Source organism: Thunnus maccoyii, chromosome 1 (genome assembly GCF_910596095.1).
Source record: "Thunnus maccoyii chromosome 1, fThuMac1.1, whole genome shotgun sequence".
Lineage (NCBI taxonomy): Eukaryota > Metazoa > Chordata > Actinopteri > Scombriformes > Scombridae > Thunnus > Thunnus maccoyii.
The window spans coordinates 24,739,193-24,752,458 of NC_056533.1; the positions used below are offsets into that span (position 1 = coordinate 24,739,193).

The 13,266-nt window shown below is 43.3% G+C and overlaps 1 protein-coding gene across 6 annotated transcripts in view; it reads right to left on the reverse strand.

Moving 5' to 3' along the window:
• Positions 1-39: 39 nt before the first annotated feature.
• ankrd11 (ankyrin repeat domain 11) overlaps positions 40-13,266 on the reverse strand; it is a 111,426-nt gene continuing 98,199 nt past the window's right edge. For 5 of the 6 annotated variants that reach the window (XM_042420025.1, XM_042420026.1, XM_042420029.1 and 2 more), the window contains 6 exons: positions 8,725-13,174; positions 5,934-8,625; positions 5,527-5,625; positions 4,961-5,104; positions 4,754-4,846; positions 40-4,634 (listed from right to left, as the gene is read on the reverse strand). In XM_042420025.1, the coding sequence (XP_042275959.1) occupies positions 4,449-4,634; positions 4,754-4,846; positions 4,961-5,104; positions 5,527-5,625; positions 5,934-8,625; positions 8,725-13,174 (7,664 nt within the window). In that variant the 3' untranslated portion in view covers positions 40-4,448. The remainder of the gene's footprint in view (positions 4,635-4,753; positions 4,847-4,960; positions 5,105-5,526; positions 5,626-5,933; positions 8,626-8,724; positions 13,175-13,266) is intronic. The other variant, XM_042420030.1, reaches the window with a different exon arrangement.

Below are 13,266 nucleotides of genomic sequence, written 5' to 3' on the forward strand. Positions count from 1 at the left end.
AATGCAAACAGAAAACGAAGAACCAGAGGGGGGAGCTGGTAATATTTCAAAATTTTATTAACGAACATAATCTCTGAGGAACAACAGCAGTTCTCGCGCTCTCTGTACATGCAACTGTAGAAAATAACAATTTAGAATTTTTTCAGTTTTAGTCTTTTTTTTCCCATCCATCCTCATTTTCAGTTTCTCGCATTTTTATTTTTTTGTGATTTTTTTTCCTTTTCTTTTTTTGCAGGAAATCAACAACAGCTAAAGGTGAAAGTACTGGATTTCTGTTACAGCACTGACGATAGCATCAACAACCCCCCATATATCCCCTCCCCCCCCCTTAGCTGCTCCAACAATATGTACACAAATAAACTACATTGTACAAATAAAAAAATGTTACATTGTTACATCATAATCACCTGCAGCGAGCGCACGCAGCTCGTTGCTGTTAGAACCCCACATTCTACGCAATTTTTCAGACTAGTACAAAGAGGAGGGTGCAAAACGTCCTGGGAGGTTTTATTTACAGAGCTATGTACAGTATGTCTCTTTCACGCATTACACGGAGGAAAATTTACACAGCGGAGACCAACTTCAACTCAAAACATACCACAGGTGTCAGAAAAAACAAAAAGATAATAAATAGGTTATTTCTCACCATTTAAAGAGTAGTTCTCCATGCTTTTTATTAGTCATTTTCCATTCTAAAACAAAAAAGGAACAAAGAAACAGCTACAGTCTGGGTTTTAATTAAAAAATAAAACAAAAGAAAACTAGAAAAAAAGGCTTGAAATCGTGATTCTATATAATGAAAAAATAGCAATTATGTATATTTATGTCCAGTAAGAAAAAAAAAAAACAACAAATAACAAATCTAAAATAAACATTATGAGTGAATGTGAGGAGAGTAGAGGTAATATGTTGCTGACTGAGGTGGTGTCAGGCTAGCATCTGTATCACCACGGCCAAGTGCTCTACTGTGCATCTGAGGACTGATGTGTGTGTCGTCTGTACTGAATTTATCCAGAAATCACTCTTTGCTTGTTGAATATTCACACTGGAGAATCAATGTGGATGGATGTGTTTAGTCTATTGCTCTGCGCAGCGGTGTATTGCAGACTGGGGGGGAGAAATCGCCTGTCAGTTGTTCAATGCGTGACTGTCTTGTGTCAACCATCACCATTTCAAGCCTTTGTGGTTCAAATAAATGACTGATTACGGGAGTAAAAACAAAGGCAAGGGCTTAAACCGTTTTTTTTTTTCTTTTTTTGTTTGTTTTTTGTTTTTAAAAAAAGGTGACACATGAAACGGAAACACATTTGATGTCTTGTAAACAATAGTGAGGGTGTGGTCGGTCAGGGCATAGTAACGGTATACATTCTGCTCGATAAGCAACGTGATTGACATGCCACTGGTGTTTATGCTTTATACAGGAACAAAAACCCCAAAGATAAACACAACAACATTCAAAACTACATACACCGAGTTAAAAAACACACAAGGATTCTGTGAACAAAAGACACCCTAAACCTCTTCCCCAAAAACTGTGTAAGAAACCAACAACAAAGTAAAAACAAAAACATGGCGAACAGGGGGTTTAAAAAAAACAAAATTTCTGGCTATTTGTATCCAAATATGTATGTATATGTATGTATACCAACCAGGATGTGTGTGTAACTATACATCTAGCCACCTTGTCTGCACAGTGTAATAGCAACAACCATTGCACTTGACTAGACATACCATACACAGCTATGCTGACTGACAGTGTGTAAATCACTTAAATGTTTCAGATAATATTGCCATCAGGATACATGAGCAGCTCTCACACACAGACAGGCAGCCTATGTGGTAGGTCAGGAAAGCTTTTCAAAAGACCCACTGAAAATTGAGAATCACTACCAGTCATCACAAATCACCATTTTGATGAGATTTTTTTTTTTTAAACTGAGGACAATAAAAATTTGACTCAGCAAAGGCTGTTTCTTTCCCCTCTGCTGTTTGTGTTAATGCGTGTCCACTTTTTAGTTCATTCTGAGAAGATTTAAGTCTTGTAACTGTCTGCTTGGGGCCTGACACAAGAACATGATTGTGGCAAATGCCACCACACAACAGTAATATGAGGAAGTAACCTAAACATTTAAAATCCCTGACGACACTAGCCAAACCCCTTGCAGATTAAACATTGATAAAACTTAGAAAGGCTGATGTGACTGGAGCTAAATGTTTCCGATGTTATTATGTTGGAATCCTAAGAGGGATCTGACCTCCCTATGGGCTGTAATAAAATTTAAATATATTTAAAAACACCCATTCAATTGAAAGGCCACGCGTCTTGTGCAAAGCCAAATAAGGTTCTTGAGTTTTTTCTGACACCACTGGCACCATCCAGTGAGTAAAGCTGGAACAGCACCTAGAAAATATAAGCTGCTCTCCAGTAACGGAGAAGCAGACAGACTCGACACACCAATGTTAAAAAGTCCGAATGGAATGAAACATGTCCATGAAAGTTACAACTCTTCAGTTTGACTAATGCAAAAACAAATGAGGTGCTGAAAGACCCGTGTCCTGTACATTTTACACAATGATGTTTTGTGATGATTAGAAATGATTTCAGTCCAATTTTTGTAAATTAAAAAAATAAGGAAAATTAATTTGAAACTATTACACATTAACGTGATGCTTTTGCTCATGAATGACATCTCTCTTACTTTCATCCCACCCATATATATCTATGCGACTTTGCCCAACAATGAGTACATTTTTTTTTTTTTCACTGAAAAAGGCATTTTCTTGGTTCGAGATTTTTCAGATATAATTGTGTAGTAAAGCAATGAATAATAATCCTCTGTCTATACTTTAAATAAATCCTCAACAACTATTCTGCTACATCTGAGGGACTAAATGGTGGTTGGCCTGTGGGAGGCCGGTTAAATCCAGAAGTGGTCTCTGTCAGCTATTTCTGTGTTTGTTGTGGTGATCCACATCCAGGTGAGTTGCTTTACCTTACCCTGGACTGAATCTAGTGATGGGATCATACAACTGTGCACTGGAGTCTTTCAAATACTGACAGAATCGTGTACACATTTTGGCCCATGGATATGAGGGGGGAAAGTGCTGCCCAAAAGTGAACTGTACATAAAAAGATAATTTTTATTTCTTTTATGTTTTTTCTTTACACTTAACTGAGTGATATTACAGTACATAGGTTATTTACAACTGTGCAGTAATGTGTGGCAAAATAAATTATCTAGAAGGCAGCAAGAATACATTGGTTAACGAATATAAAAACTGTACATAATTTACGGAATACAACTTTTTTTCAGTTTTCTTTTGTTTTTTTCCATTAAACTAATATTGGCTCTGTAGTGTTTCAAGTCACTTCCTCAGAAACAATGAAATGCCCAAGTAAAGAAATAGACAAAAACAATATTTCTCTCCACCTGCCAAAACCACAATTTCTCAATAGTCTCTTTGAATCTCAACATTCGTTATGTTTGTTTCTTCTGGTTGTCCTGTGGTGTTTTTGCAGTCCATGGCGGTCTGATGTGTTTGTGTTGGAGCAAGCAGGGTGGCTGAGGAACATTCCGGTCTGTCCTCAGGGATCCGTGCCTGTCCTCTTCTGTTTAGCAAGGCTGAGAGGCTGCAGGATCAGTCTCTTCCTCTCAGACGTGCACACACACATCGATATCCCTCTGCTGTATTCCAACCTGCTGCAGGCTCTGTCGCACAATTGTTTAGCTCGGCCTGGTGCAGTGTGAACAGAGAGGGTGTCCTCTGGGTATATGGTCTTATAGCCCCAAATCCATCAGCGGCTGGTTCTAGCTTCCCGGTCTGTCCGTCCCAGCCGTCTCGCTTTAGATACACACTGAAGATCCAAATGATGCACCACAGCTCCATTGACATCTTCTGGGTCAGCGCTGCACTCTGCCTAGTTCTCCTGGCCCACCAGGAGCCCTGGGTCAACAGGGGAGGCTTCTCCTAAGTCCTCCCTCAGGACAGGCACCACGCTTTTGGGTGAGCTCCTCTCCGAAACCTCCTCCCAGTGGTGGTGGTGGTGGGTCTATTGAAGCAGGGACCAAAAACGAACGCAGAAAATATATCTCTGTCCCCTGTCTCACTGTAACTGAGCACTGAGGAGTTGTGTCCCAATGTCAGAGCCTCAAAGCAAAAACTGTTTCTGCTTTTCGCGCTCTGATCAAACAAAAGAGTAAAAACTTTGAGGATGAAAGTGCAAGTTGTGTATTTTCTTTTTCCCCAGTAAAAACAGGTTTCCTTCTTCACGGAAGGGAATCAAGAGCAAGTTTTTCCATCTGTACTCTTTTTCTATATAATATTTTTTCCTGTCTAAAGTCCTCTTTCAAACTTGCTAGCCCTTTCCATTCGTTCTGTTCAACGAAGTCTCTTTGAGAAGAAGTAATTCAGACGAAGTTTGCTCTCTATCTGTGAGCACAGATGTGTCACGCAGGCAGCAGGACAAAGTCGTCGTTGACATCAACCATTGGCACGTAGAAGGACGGCACTTCGTTGACACAGAGGGACTTATGCCCCGCTGGGTCCAGCTCCTGGACCTTCAACTGCCACTCCATCCTTTGCACTGCGTTGAGGGCTGCTGCCTCGTGCTGTTGCCGCATCAATAAACATGTCTGTGGAAAGGAGAAGGTGAGCATAAATCCACCTGCCAAGCACTCAGAGTATGATATCAATGCCTTTAACTCAAGACATAACAGCACATATTAGCAGACTACAGGGTGCCGATATTTACCTTCATGCGGTCATATTTATCATCCACATCCTGGATCCAGGAAATGAACTGACGAGCGTTGAAGCGATCTCTCACAGATTTGTTCTCATCACCCTGAGAAAAACAGAATAAATTACAATGCAGATTATGTAAAAATGGCTGCCATATTCTCTATTGAAATCAGTTACAACTGACATGACACTTAATGTGTCTTTGTATATTTCCTACCTGGCTCTCTGATGGCATGTTGTATACTTCAGAGTCCAAAAGCATGGTGCAGGCGCTGAACGGCACAGCCTGATTGGCTATTGTCCTGGCAGCTCTGCAGTGGACCCTTAACACTTCCTGCTCACATGAGACAATCAGCTTCTCCTGTGAACAATAAAATAAAGAAAGAAAATAAATATTAAGATATACAGTTGGACAATAAGCTGAATAACATGCTGGTTGGTGGGGTCAATAGAAGTGGGTCTTGATCATAAAGCTGCTCTGTGTGTTTCATTAAATTAGTCTTCACTTTATTAGAAAGAGATGAATTAGATTTGTGCCTGCAATCCACTCTGGCAGAACCTAGGAGTAGGAGGTATGCAGATTTCACTTAATTTCTATTAAAAACAGGCTTTGATCTTTCATCAAAGAAGTGCTTATGGCGTTCAGTGTACATGTGTGTGGCTGTATGTATGAAAGCAGAAACAGGGAATGAGCAACGACTGAATTAATAGATAAGGAATAAGGCCGGAAAATAAGAAGTGTTAAAAATGTGAACATGTCATGTCATGCAATATATTCCTTACCCGTTCTATGCTGTGCTGCAACCTGAGCTTCCCTCTCACAGCCTCCTGTTGTCTGAAGAGCTCCTTCAGAGGTTCTGACAGCGATGGAGGTGGGGCAATCTGATGAACAAACACAACATAGACCATTTATATCCTCTAACACCTCTCGATTTTTATTACACCAGAACAGACAGTATACATTCTAGAGCTTTTGTTTACATTTCCACAGTAAGACATAATACTTAAAAAAAACTCTTGCCATGCAATAGTAAAAAAATATCAATAAAAATTGCTTCAATACTGTCAAATGTTAGATAATTTATCAGAATCAGACCTACATTCTTCAGCTTGTTTCAGTGCTTATAGAATTGACTGAGGTATTATTTTGGCTGTATCATTAGGAAAAAAGTACAATCATCATAACTTACCACAGGGATATGAAGCTTGCTGAGGGGCTTGCCATCTAGCAGGTAGGAGCCGGTGTAGGTCACATACTCGGCATAACACTGTGGGGCCTGTGGGGTGATGTAGCACAGAATCTTCCTCTTTTCCTCAATCTTCTTCCTGATCTGCAGGTACTCAAAGTAAGGGTTGGAACGGTCACTGTGGTAAGGCTCAATATCGTCCAGCTTGATGGCATTGACTACTACAGCCAAAGTCTGCTGAATCATTTCTCTGGTCTGCTGCATGGCTGTGTTCACCAGTTGGACCTGGACTTGCTGCCCAGCCGAACGTGGAAATTTCCTCTTCCGTGGGTGCTGGGTCTGAGATTCCTCTTCGTCCATAGGAAGAGGACGACCTTTAGTCGTCTTACTGAGAACCACTGATGCAGAGGTGGTCACAGAAGTAGATACAGCCACTGCTGGGGTTGAATTAGATGCAGCAGAAGAGACACTAAGCACAGATTCTTTGTCTTTCTTCAGAGCTGAGAAGGTAGAGGCAGAGGTGGGGGTCTGAGTTCTCGTAGGAATAGGGTTAATGCTCACTGCTGGACTGGTTGTTACAGGGGTGGCAGTTGCAGAAGAAGTTATGCTGGAGGTAGGAGGGACAGCAGCAGCAGAAGGATTGTTCTTGGCGCGATTACGGGTCATCCTTTGAGGGATTTCCTCCACCTTCTTGGGGATATCTAATGTGGGGGACACTGTGGTCAGGGTTACCGGCGTCTGCTTGGAAGTGGCCTCCTGGGTGTCGGATTGTTCCACTGTGCTGGAGAGGGAGACTGCCACTGGGAGCTGAGGAAGAGGACTGCATGATATGGATTCTGCTACAGGCTCAGACATCTCCTCTGGTCTCACCTCTGACTTGACAGCAGACACTGATTCCAGGGGTAACTGCAAAGACTCAGTGAGGGAGTGGATCTGTATGTGATGTTGCTGAGTGGCATCTGATTTCACAGACGAATACAACACACTAGGATCCGACTCATCAGGTCCTCCGTAAGGTCCCTTTCTTTCCAACATGCTGCTCTGTTGTTGTGTGAGAGACAGAGAGCTGTTGACTGGCACACTCTGAGGCTCAGGGTCCAACTCTTGCTGGAAGTTGGTATGTGGTGATGGTACAACCAGGTCTTGTCCGGTAGGTTCGCCTAGCCCTAGGTCTACAGTAGAGCATGAAGTCTTAGCTAGGCTTGGTAGGTCCACCTCCATTATGTCTGGGTCATCTACGTCTGTGATGGTATGTCTAATGTGGGTCGGTACAGTCTTGTTGTGGTCAGCTAGTTCTGGGTCTCGAGACTCAGCTTCTTCTGACTTGTCTGGGAGTGGTAAGTCAGGCAAGGAGAATGGTCCCAGGTCATCCAGTTCATCTGCATCAGCAGAGAATGGGTCTGCCCATGGCACCACTGGTTCAGGGCCCACAGCTGGAGCCATGTCGCCATCAGTGGTAGCACCGAAGCTGTGTGTGCTCTGTCTGCTGTCCGGCTCTATACATGCTGACTCTGTATCCATCTGGTGACTATCCTCTATGTTAGGCTTGTTGCAGTCCTGGAAGAAAGACTCCAGCCTAGTGGAGGATGATGAGGTGTTTAAATAGTTGGGTTCCCCATCCATAGCTGTGTCAGGCCTCTCTGGAGAAGGGATATCGGCCACAGCCTCCTTCTGCTCATCGAAGTCCTCAGGGTCCTCCTTATGCCACCTATTCCAGGTGGCGTAAGGGGGAGTGACAGAGGGGTGTCCAGACATGTGCTGCATGTCACTGTCTGAATGCGAATAAGGACTGGTTATTTTGGAGACAGCAGCCTCTATCTCTCCATATGTCCTGTGGGGAGATTTGAGGTCCATATCAGGATTCCAACCCATACTATGATCAAAGCAATTATCTCCATGGTTGGGTGCAGAGTGTGCTGGAGAGAGCTGGTGGACCTCTGGATCTTGCCGTTCTGGAGACTCTGCAGGCCAGCTCTTCCTTAGAGGGTCCTCAACTTGAGGGGAGAAGGAACAAGGCTCTGCTGTTTGCTCCGCCTCCTCTGCTGCACAGTGATCTCCATCAGCTCTTTCATCCAAATCACCGTCCTCCTCATCATCCTCGTCTTCTTCATCCTCTTCTTCCTGTTCCTGTTCCTGTTCCTCTGTGACAGAAGGTAGATCTGACAGGACCAGGTTAGGCTCACTGTGGTGAGGCTCAGAGATGTCATCGATATCCAGCGGTGGCAAAGCAGCAGGAGCTGGGGTTGGTGGTGCAGCAATGTCGAAGCAGGGTTCTTGGGGGTCTGGCCTGTGAACTGGTGTAGAAGGTTTGGGCAAGAAACTGTTGTACACACTGTCAGGAAGGTGCTCATTACTCTCTGTGCCAGCAAGAGTTGGTGCTGCCACGTCTGGCGTTGGATGAGTTGGTTCCCGCCGAGGGGACAACATTCTTATCGGGGAGAAATAGGGTGATGGCAGACACTCCAGCCTATCCACAGATGCTGATTTCTCTTCTAGAGTTTGGGAGGAAGCTGGATCAAATTCAGCAGCTGGATCACTCTGCTGTCGAAGGAACTTGTCAGCTTCAGCTTTGAACTCATCCTCCAGAGGCCTGCGGACATCAGAGGATGCAGAACGGCTGACAAGTGGCAGCTGGAGATTCTTTGCAGGGGTAGGGCAGGTGCCCTCCTGGAAACCCTGGGAGTTAGAGTACCTGCTGGGTGGAGAACAGAAACAAAAGACATTAGAAAATAGTCAACAGAGTAAAACTCCCTTTAAATAATCAAAACAGTAAACCCACAGTAAAATGTAATACCTTTCAAAGAAGGATGGGGAGCAAGCGTTCATAGACATAGTCATAGCTGATGAATTCTGGCAGTCCAGACCATCCAGCATGATGTCAGGGTAATCTTCTGCACTACAAGATGGGGTCCGTGGAGTCTGCATTACTTCTTCATAGCTTGGACAGGAGATGACAGATGTTGGTGTGGGGACACCAGTTGGCCTGTTCTGATCTGGTCTAGGAGAAGCAGGAAGGTTCTCCTTCATTTGGTGTCCAGCCAGCCAGTCCTTTGAGTTTTGACTGTCAGTAGGCTGGAACTTCCTGCTAGGGGACATCATTTGGGCCGGGAGACCCACATCCTTCAGCTTCTTCTCTTTAAGACCAGACTCCAGGCTGTTGGATTTCTTTGATGAAAGCTCACTGCGATTTTTCCGGACTTCCTCTGTGGACTTAGTTTTGTCCTTGAGTTTAGGATCCCCTGACTTGGGTCTCAGCTTTTCCATCTGCTTCATCCTTTCTTTATGTCTCTTGTGGCGCTCTTCAATCTCCTGGTCTTTTAGACTCAGCATCTGACCAAAACTTGTAATTTGATAATCACCATCCACCAACAGTTTTTCACGTGGACGATTATCTTTCCGCACCGTGTCTTTGGACTGAGTGAGCTTTTCATTTTCATCCTTAGCCTTTGATTTACTGTGGTCCATTCTGTTGTCTTTGTCCAGCGTATCCCGATTTCGGTCTTTTTTCATATCAAATTTGGGACTTTCTTCTTTTGATCTGTCTTTCAGAACAGTTACCTGGGGCCCATCTTTCAACCCTGACTTCACATCCTCTTTGGAGTGTTTAAATGACCCAAAGCCATCCATGTATTTATTCTTCTCCTCCTTAATTTTTTCCTTGTGTTTCTCTTTTTTCTTTTTGTCCTTCATCCTGTCACTGATGACACCAGTTGCTTTGTCCTTTTTGGACATCTCTTTTTCAAATTCCAATGTTTTATCAAAGTCGTCTTCACCATCTCCCTTACCTCCATATGGGAATGTGTAAGGGTCTGCCTCTAGAGGCATGGGCTCTTTCTCAAAAGGTAAACTCTCTCTGCGACTGTAAGATTCTCTGATCTCCTCTGTCTTGTCACGTTTCTCTCCTTTGTCCTTCTTGACCTTTTCTTTCTCCTTGTCGTGACTTTTCTTGGACGAAGAAGAGGAGGAATGTCGATGCCTCTCTTTCTCTCTGAACTTATCCTGGGGTGTAGATATAGACAGGGAGTCTCTCCTGTCCTCAGACACATCTGTCAGGCTGATGGAGTCATAGTAACTAGTGAGGACTGGGTCATGACCTCGGTCAGTGAAGCTGTCCGAAGAGATTTCACTGTTCTTGTCATTAGAGTCATCCTTGTAGTCATTCATAGCTTCCTCCTCCAATTTTTCTAAGAGGGACTTTTCATTCTCACCGCTGCCTTTTGAAGGTTTCCTTTCCTTAGAATGGTCCAGCTTGTCTTTATATTTGCTCTTTGTCTTTTCCTCACTGGTATCCCTTTTATCCAACAGCTTCTGCTTATTTTTCTTCTCTTGGTTTGAGTCCACTGACATTCTGTCTTTTCTTTCCTTATGTTTTGCATCCACAGAGTCTTTCTTGTCTTTGTTGTGTTTCTCTAGGGAGCCTTTCCTTTCTTTACCTGTGTCAAATGTGGCCTTTTCTTTCTTCTTCTCTTTGTGTTCTTTTTCTTTCGCCTTTTCGATATTATGTTTAGCCTCCGCAGAAGATTTCCGAACTTTTTCTGAAGGGAAGTGATCCAGCTCATCCTGATCAGGTGTTGAGTCTTTTCTGATGGAGTCAGACACAACCCCACCATTGTAGCTGTCCTCATCATCATCACTTTCATCAGTGAAAATGTCAGCTATCTTGTACCACGTTTTCTCTCGAATTTTCTCAGGTTTTCTTTCCTCTTTCTTTACCTCGATGTAATCCTTCTCCCTCTCAGCATGTTTGTCTTGAGAAGCCTTTTCTTTCTTGTCCTTGGTCTGTTCCGATGACATCTTTCGATCTTTGTCTTTGCCATGAGACTCTTTATGTTTGTCTTTGGCCCCCTCCTTCTTGTCTTTGGTGCTACGGTCTGCATCCTTTTCCTTGACAGCTTTTTCTATGGAGCTTTTCTCACTCTTCTCCTTCTCCTGATCAGCTCCTCTGTCTTTTGTTTTCTCCTTGTGCTTATCAGCTTTTGTCTTCTCTCGCTTTTCCACTCCCTCACCCTTCTTTTCTTTCTCCTTTCCAGAGTGGTTTCTTTCTCTGATATCACATGATTTACTGACAGCATCAATGTCTTTGAAGAAAGTATCATTGTCGTCTCTTATAGATTCTTGCTTGATTTTTATGTCCTTTCTTTCCTTCATGAACTCATATGAGTCTTTGCGGTCTCGACTAATGTCCAGAGAATCCTTCTCCTTTTTGTCTTTGACTACATCTGTGGACTCCTTCCGCTTCTTCTCTTTTTCAACTGAGTGACTAGAGTTTAATTTTTGTTTTTCTGACCAGTCTTTTTTCTTTTCATTTGTCTTTTCCGAGGAGTCTTTGTCTTTCTTCTTAGATGTGGCTTCTTTCTCTGATCTTTTCTCGTTATGGTCTGATTTCTTGTCCTTGACTTTGTTTTCTTTCCTCCTCGTCTCTTCCTTAACAGTTTCAACAATTAGTTTAACAGCGTTGTTGGCTTTGTATTCCTTGTACTCTTTGACAGGTGCGTCCCAGCTGTCATCTCCATAGAGGGAGGAGTCAGAGGACATCTCTGAGCCCCACCTGTCATGATGGTCATCTGAGGCACTGAGCTTTGTGTCCTCCAGGTTGAGGAAACGGTTGTTAACGTCATAGCTTTCATACTCTGACTCTTCCTTCTGTGCTTTGTCCTTTTTACATTTCTCCTTTTCCTCCTTGGTGTTTTTCTCCTTGTCCACCTTTAGATGTTTTTCCTCTTTCTGCTCACTTTTCCTGTCTGCCTTTGAGGAGGACTTTTCCTTGGACTTTTTCTTCTTCTCCTCTTTGTGAGCTTTTTGTTTATCCTCCTTGGGCTTCTCCTTCTCCTTGACATTTCTATCCTTGTCAGATTTTACAGGCTTTTCCCTCTCTTCCTTATTTGTCTTGTCCTTGGTGGAGTCCTTTGTTTTCTTATTTTTCTCCTCTTTCACTGTTCTATGCAAGTCTTTGCTAGATGACCACTCCTTATCTTCAGACTTGCTTTTTGACAGCCTATCCTCCTTTTTTGAATGGTCTTTTTCGTGTTTAGATAACTTGACTTTGCTCTCAGATGGGGATTCTGATTCAACAATTAAGGACTTTTGCCTTGAATCGTCAAAATCAAAAGAATAGCTCTTGACAAATTTCTCGTTCATGTCTTGATTAAGCACTAGACTTGGAGCTTTGTCCTTTTCCTTATTTTTGTGCTTGTGCTTCACTTTATGCTTTTTCAGCACTTTGCCATCTACATCGGTTTTAGAGGCCGTACTGTCTGCATTGGAGTTTTTGTAGAGCTCAGAGTTTTTCTTGTCTACTGTGTTACTGTGCACATTGTTATTCTTCTTTTTGTTCTCCTGCGCTTTCCTCTTCACTTGTTTTATTGACTCTACACTGGAATCAGCAGAGGAGTAGTCAGACTCACTGGACAGTCTTGTTCTGACGGAATCTGAGAGAGAACTGACATCTGACCATGTCGGAGATGACACTGTCTTCCAGCCATCTGTCCTCCACTGCTTTGGGTGCTGTTCTGCTAATGATGGTGTTTGTTTCTGACAGTTCAAGTTTCCATGGGAGGAGGAGGAGGAGGAGGATGCGTTAAAGCCAGGGGATTCTTTCAGGCTCGTTGCAGAAGAGTCCTTTATACTATTTGAGCCCTTATCATCCTCACTCTCCAAATCTGCACAATCAGAGTCAGATGTACAAAATTTGTCATTTACTTTACCAAATCTGACTTCTTTACTGACGTTGTTTTTACTCTCCTTCTTCCGCTTCTTTTTGACTTTATTCTTGTCTTTCTGTTGTTTAAGGCTCAGGCTGCCAGAGTCTCTAGTCTTGGTATTTGTTTGCTGGGCCTGTTGCCGTGGCGTAGGCGCTGGCGTGAAACACAACGTCCTATCATCCTCGTCTGAACTGTTACTGTCAGAGATGATCCGCCTGACAGTTTTCTTTGGTGTGAGCGAGTTGCTTTTGGAATAGGTTTTGACCTCCATCTTGGGTATGGAGATGAAGCTGTTGGGCTTGCTGATCGAGTCCTTGCGGAAGTCTTTTTTCAAGAGGTGCTTGTCGTCCACAGGGGGGACACGTTCCTCCTCATCATCCTCATCAAATTCGTATTCATCTTTGACGGGTGTGACTGCAGATTTAGGAGGGTCTGCTGTTTTCCCTTTCAACTTCAGGCCCTTCTCAAACTCTGAGTCTGTGTTATTGCCATCGACAGAGCTGGATGGGGCAAATGAAGGGGCATCTTCCTCTTCTGAAGATTCTGTGGACAGTAAAAAGAGGCAAAATCAATACACAATGTAAGTGAACACTTACAGCCCCATCCAAACTGTATGTAACAACTGCATATCAACA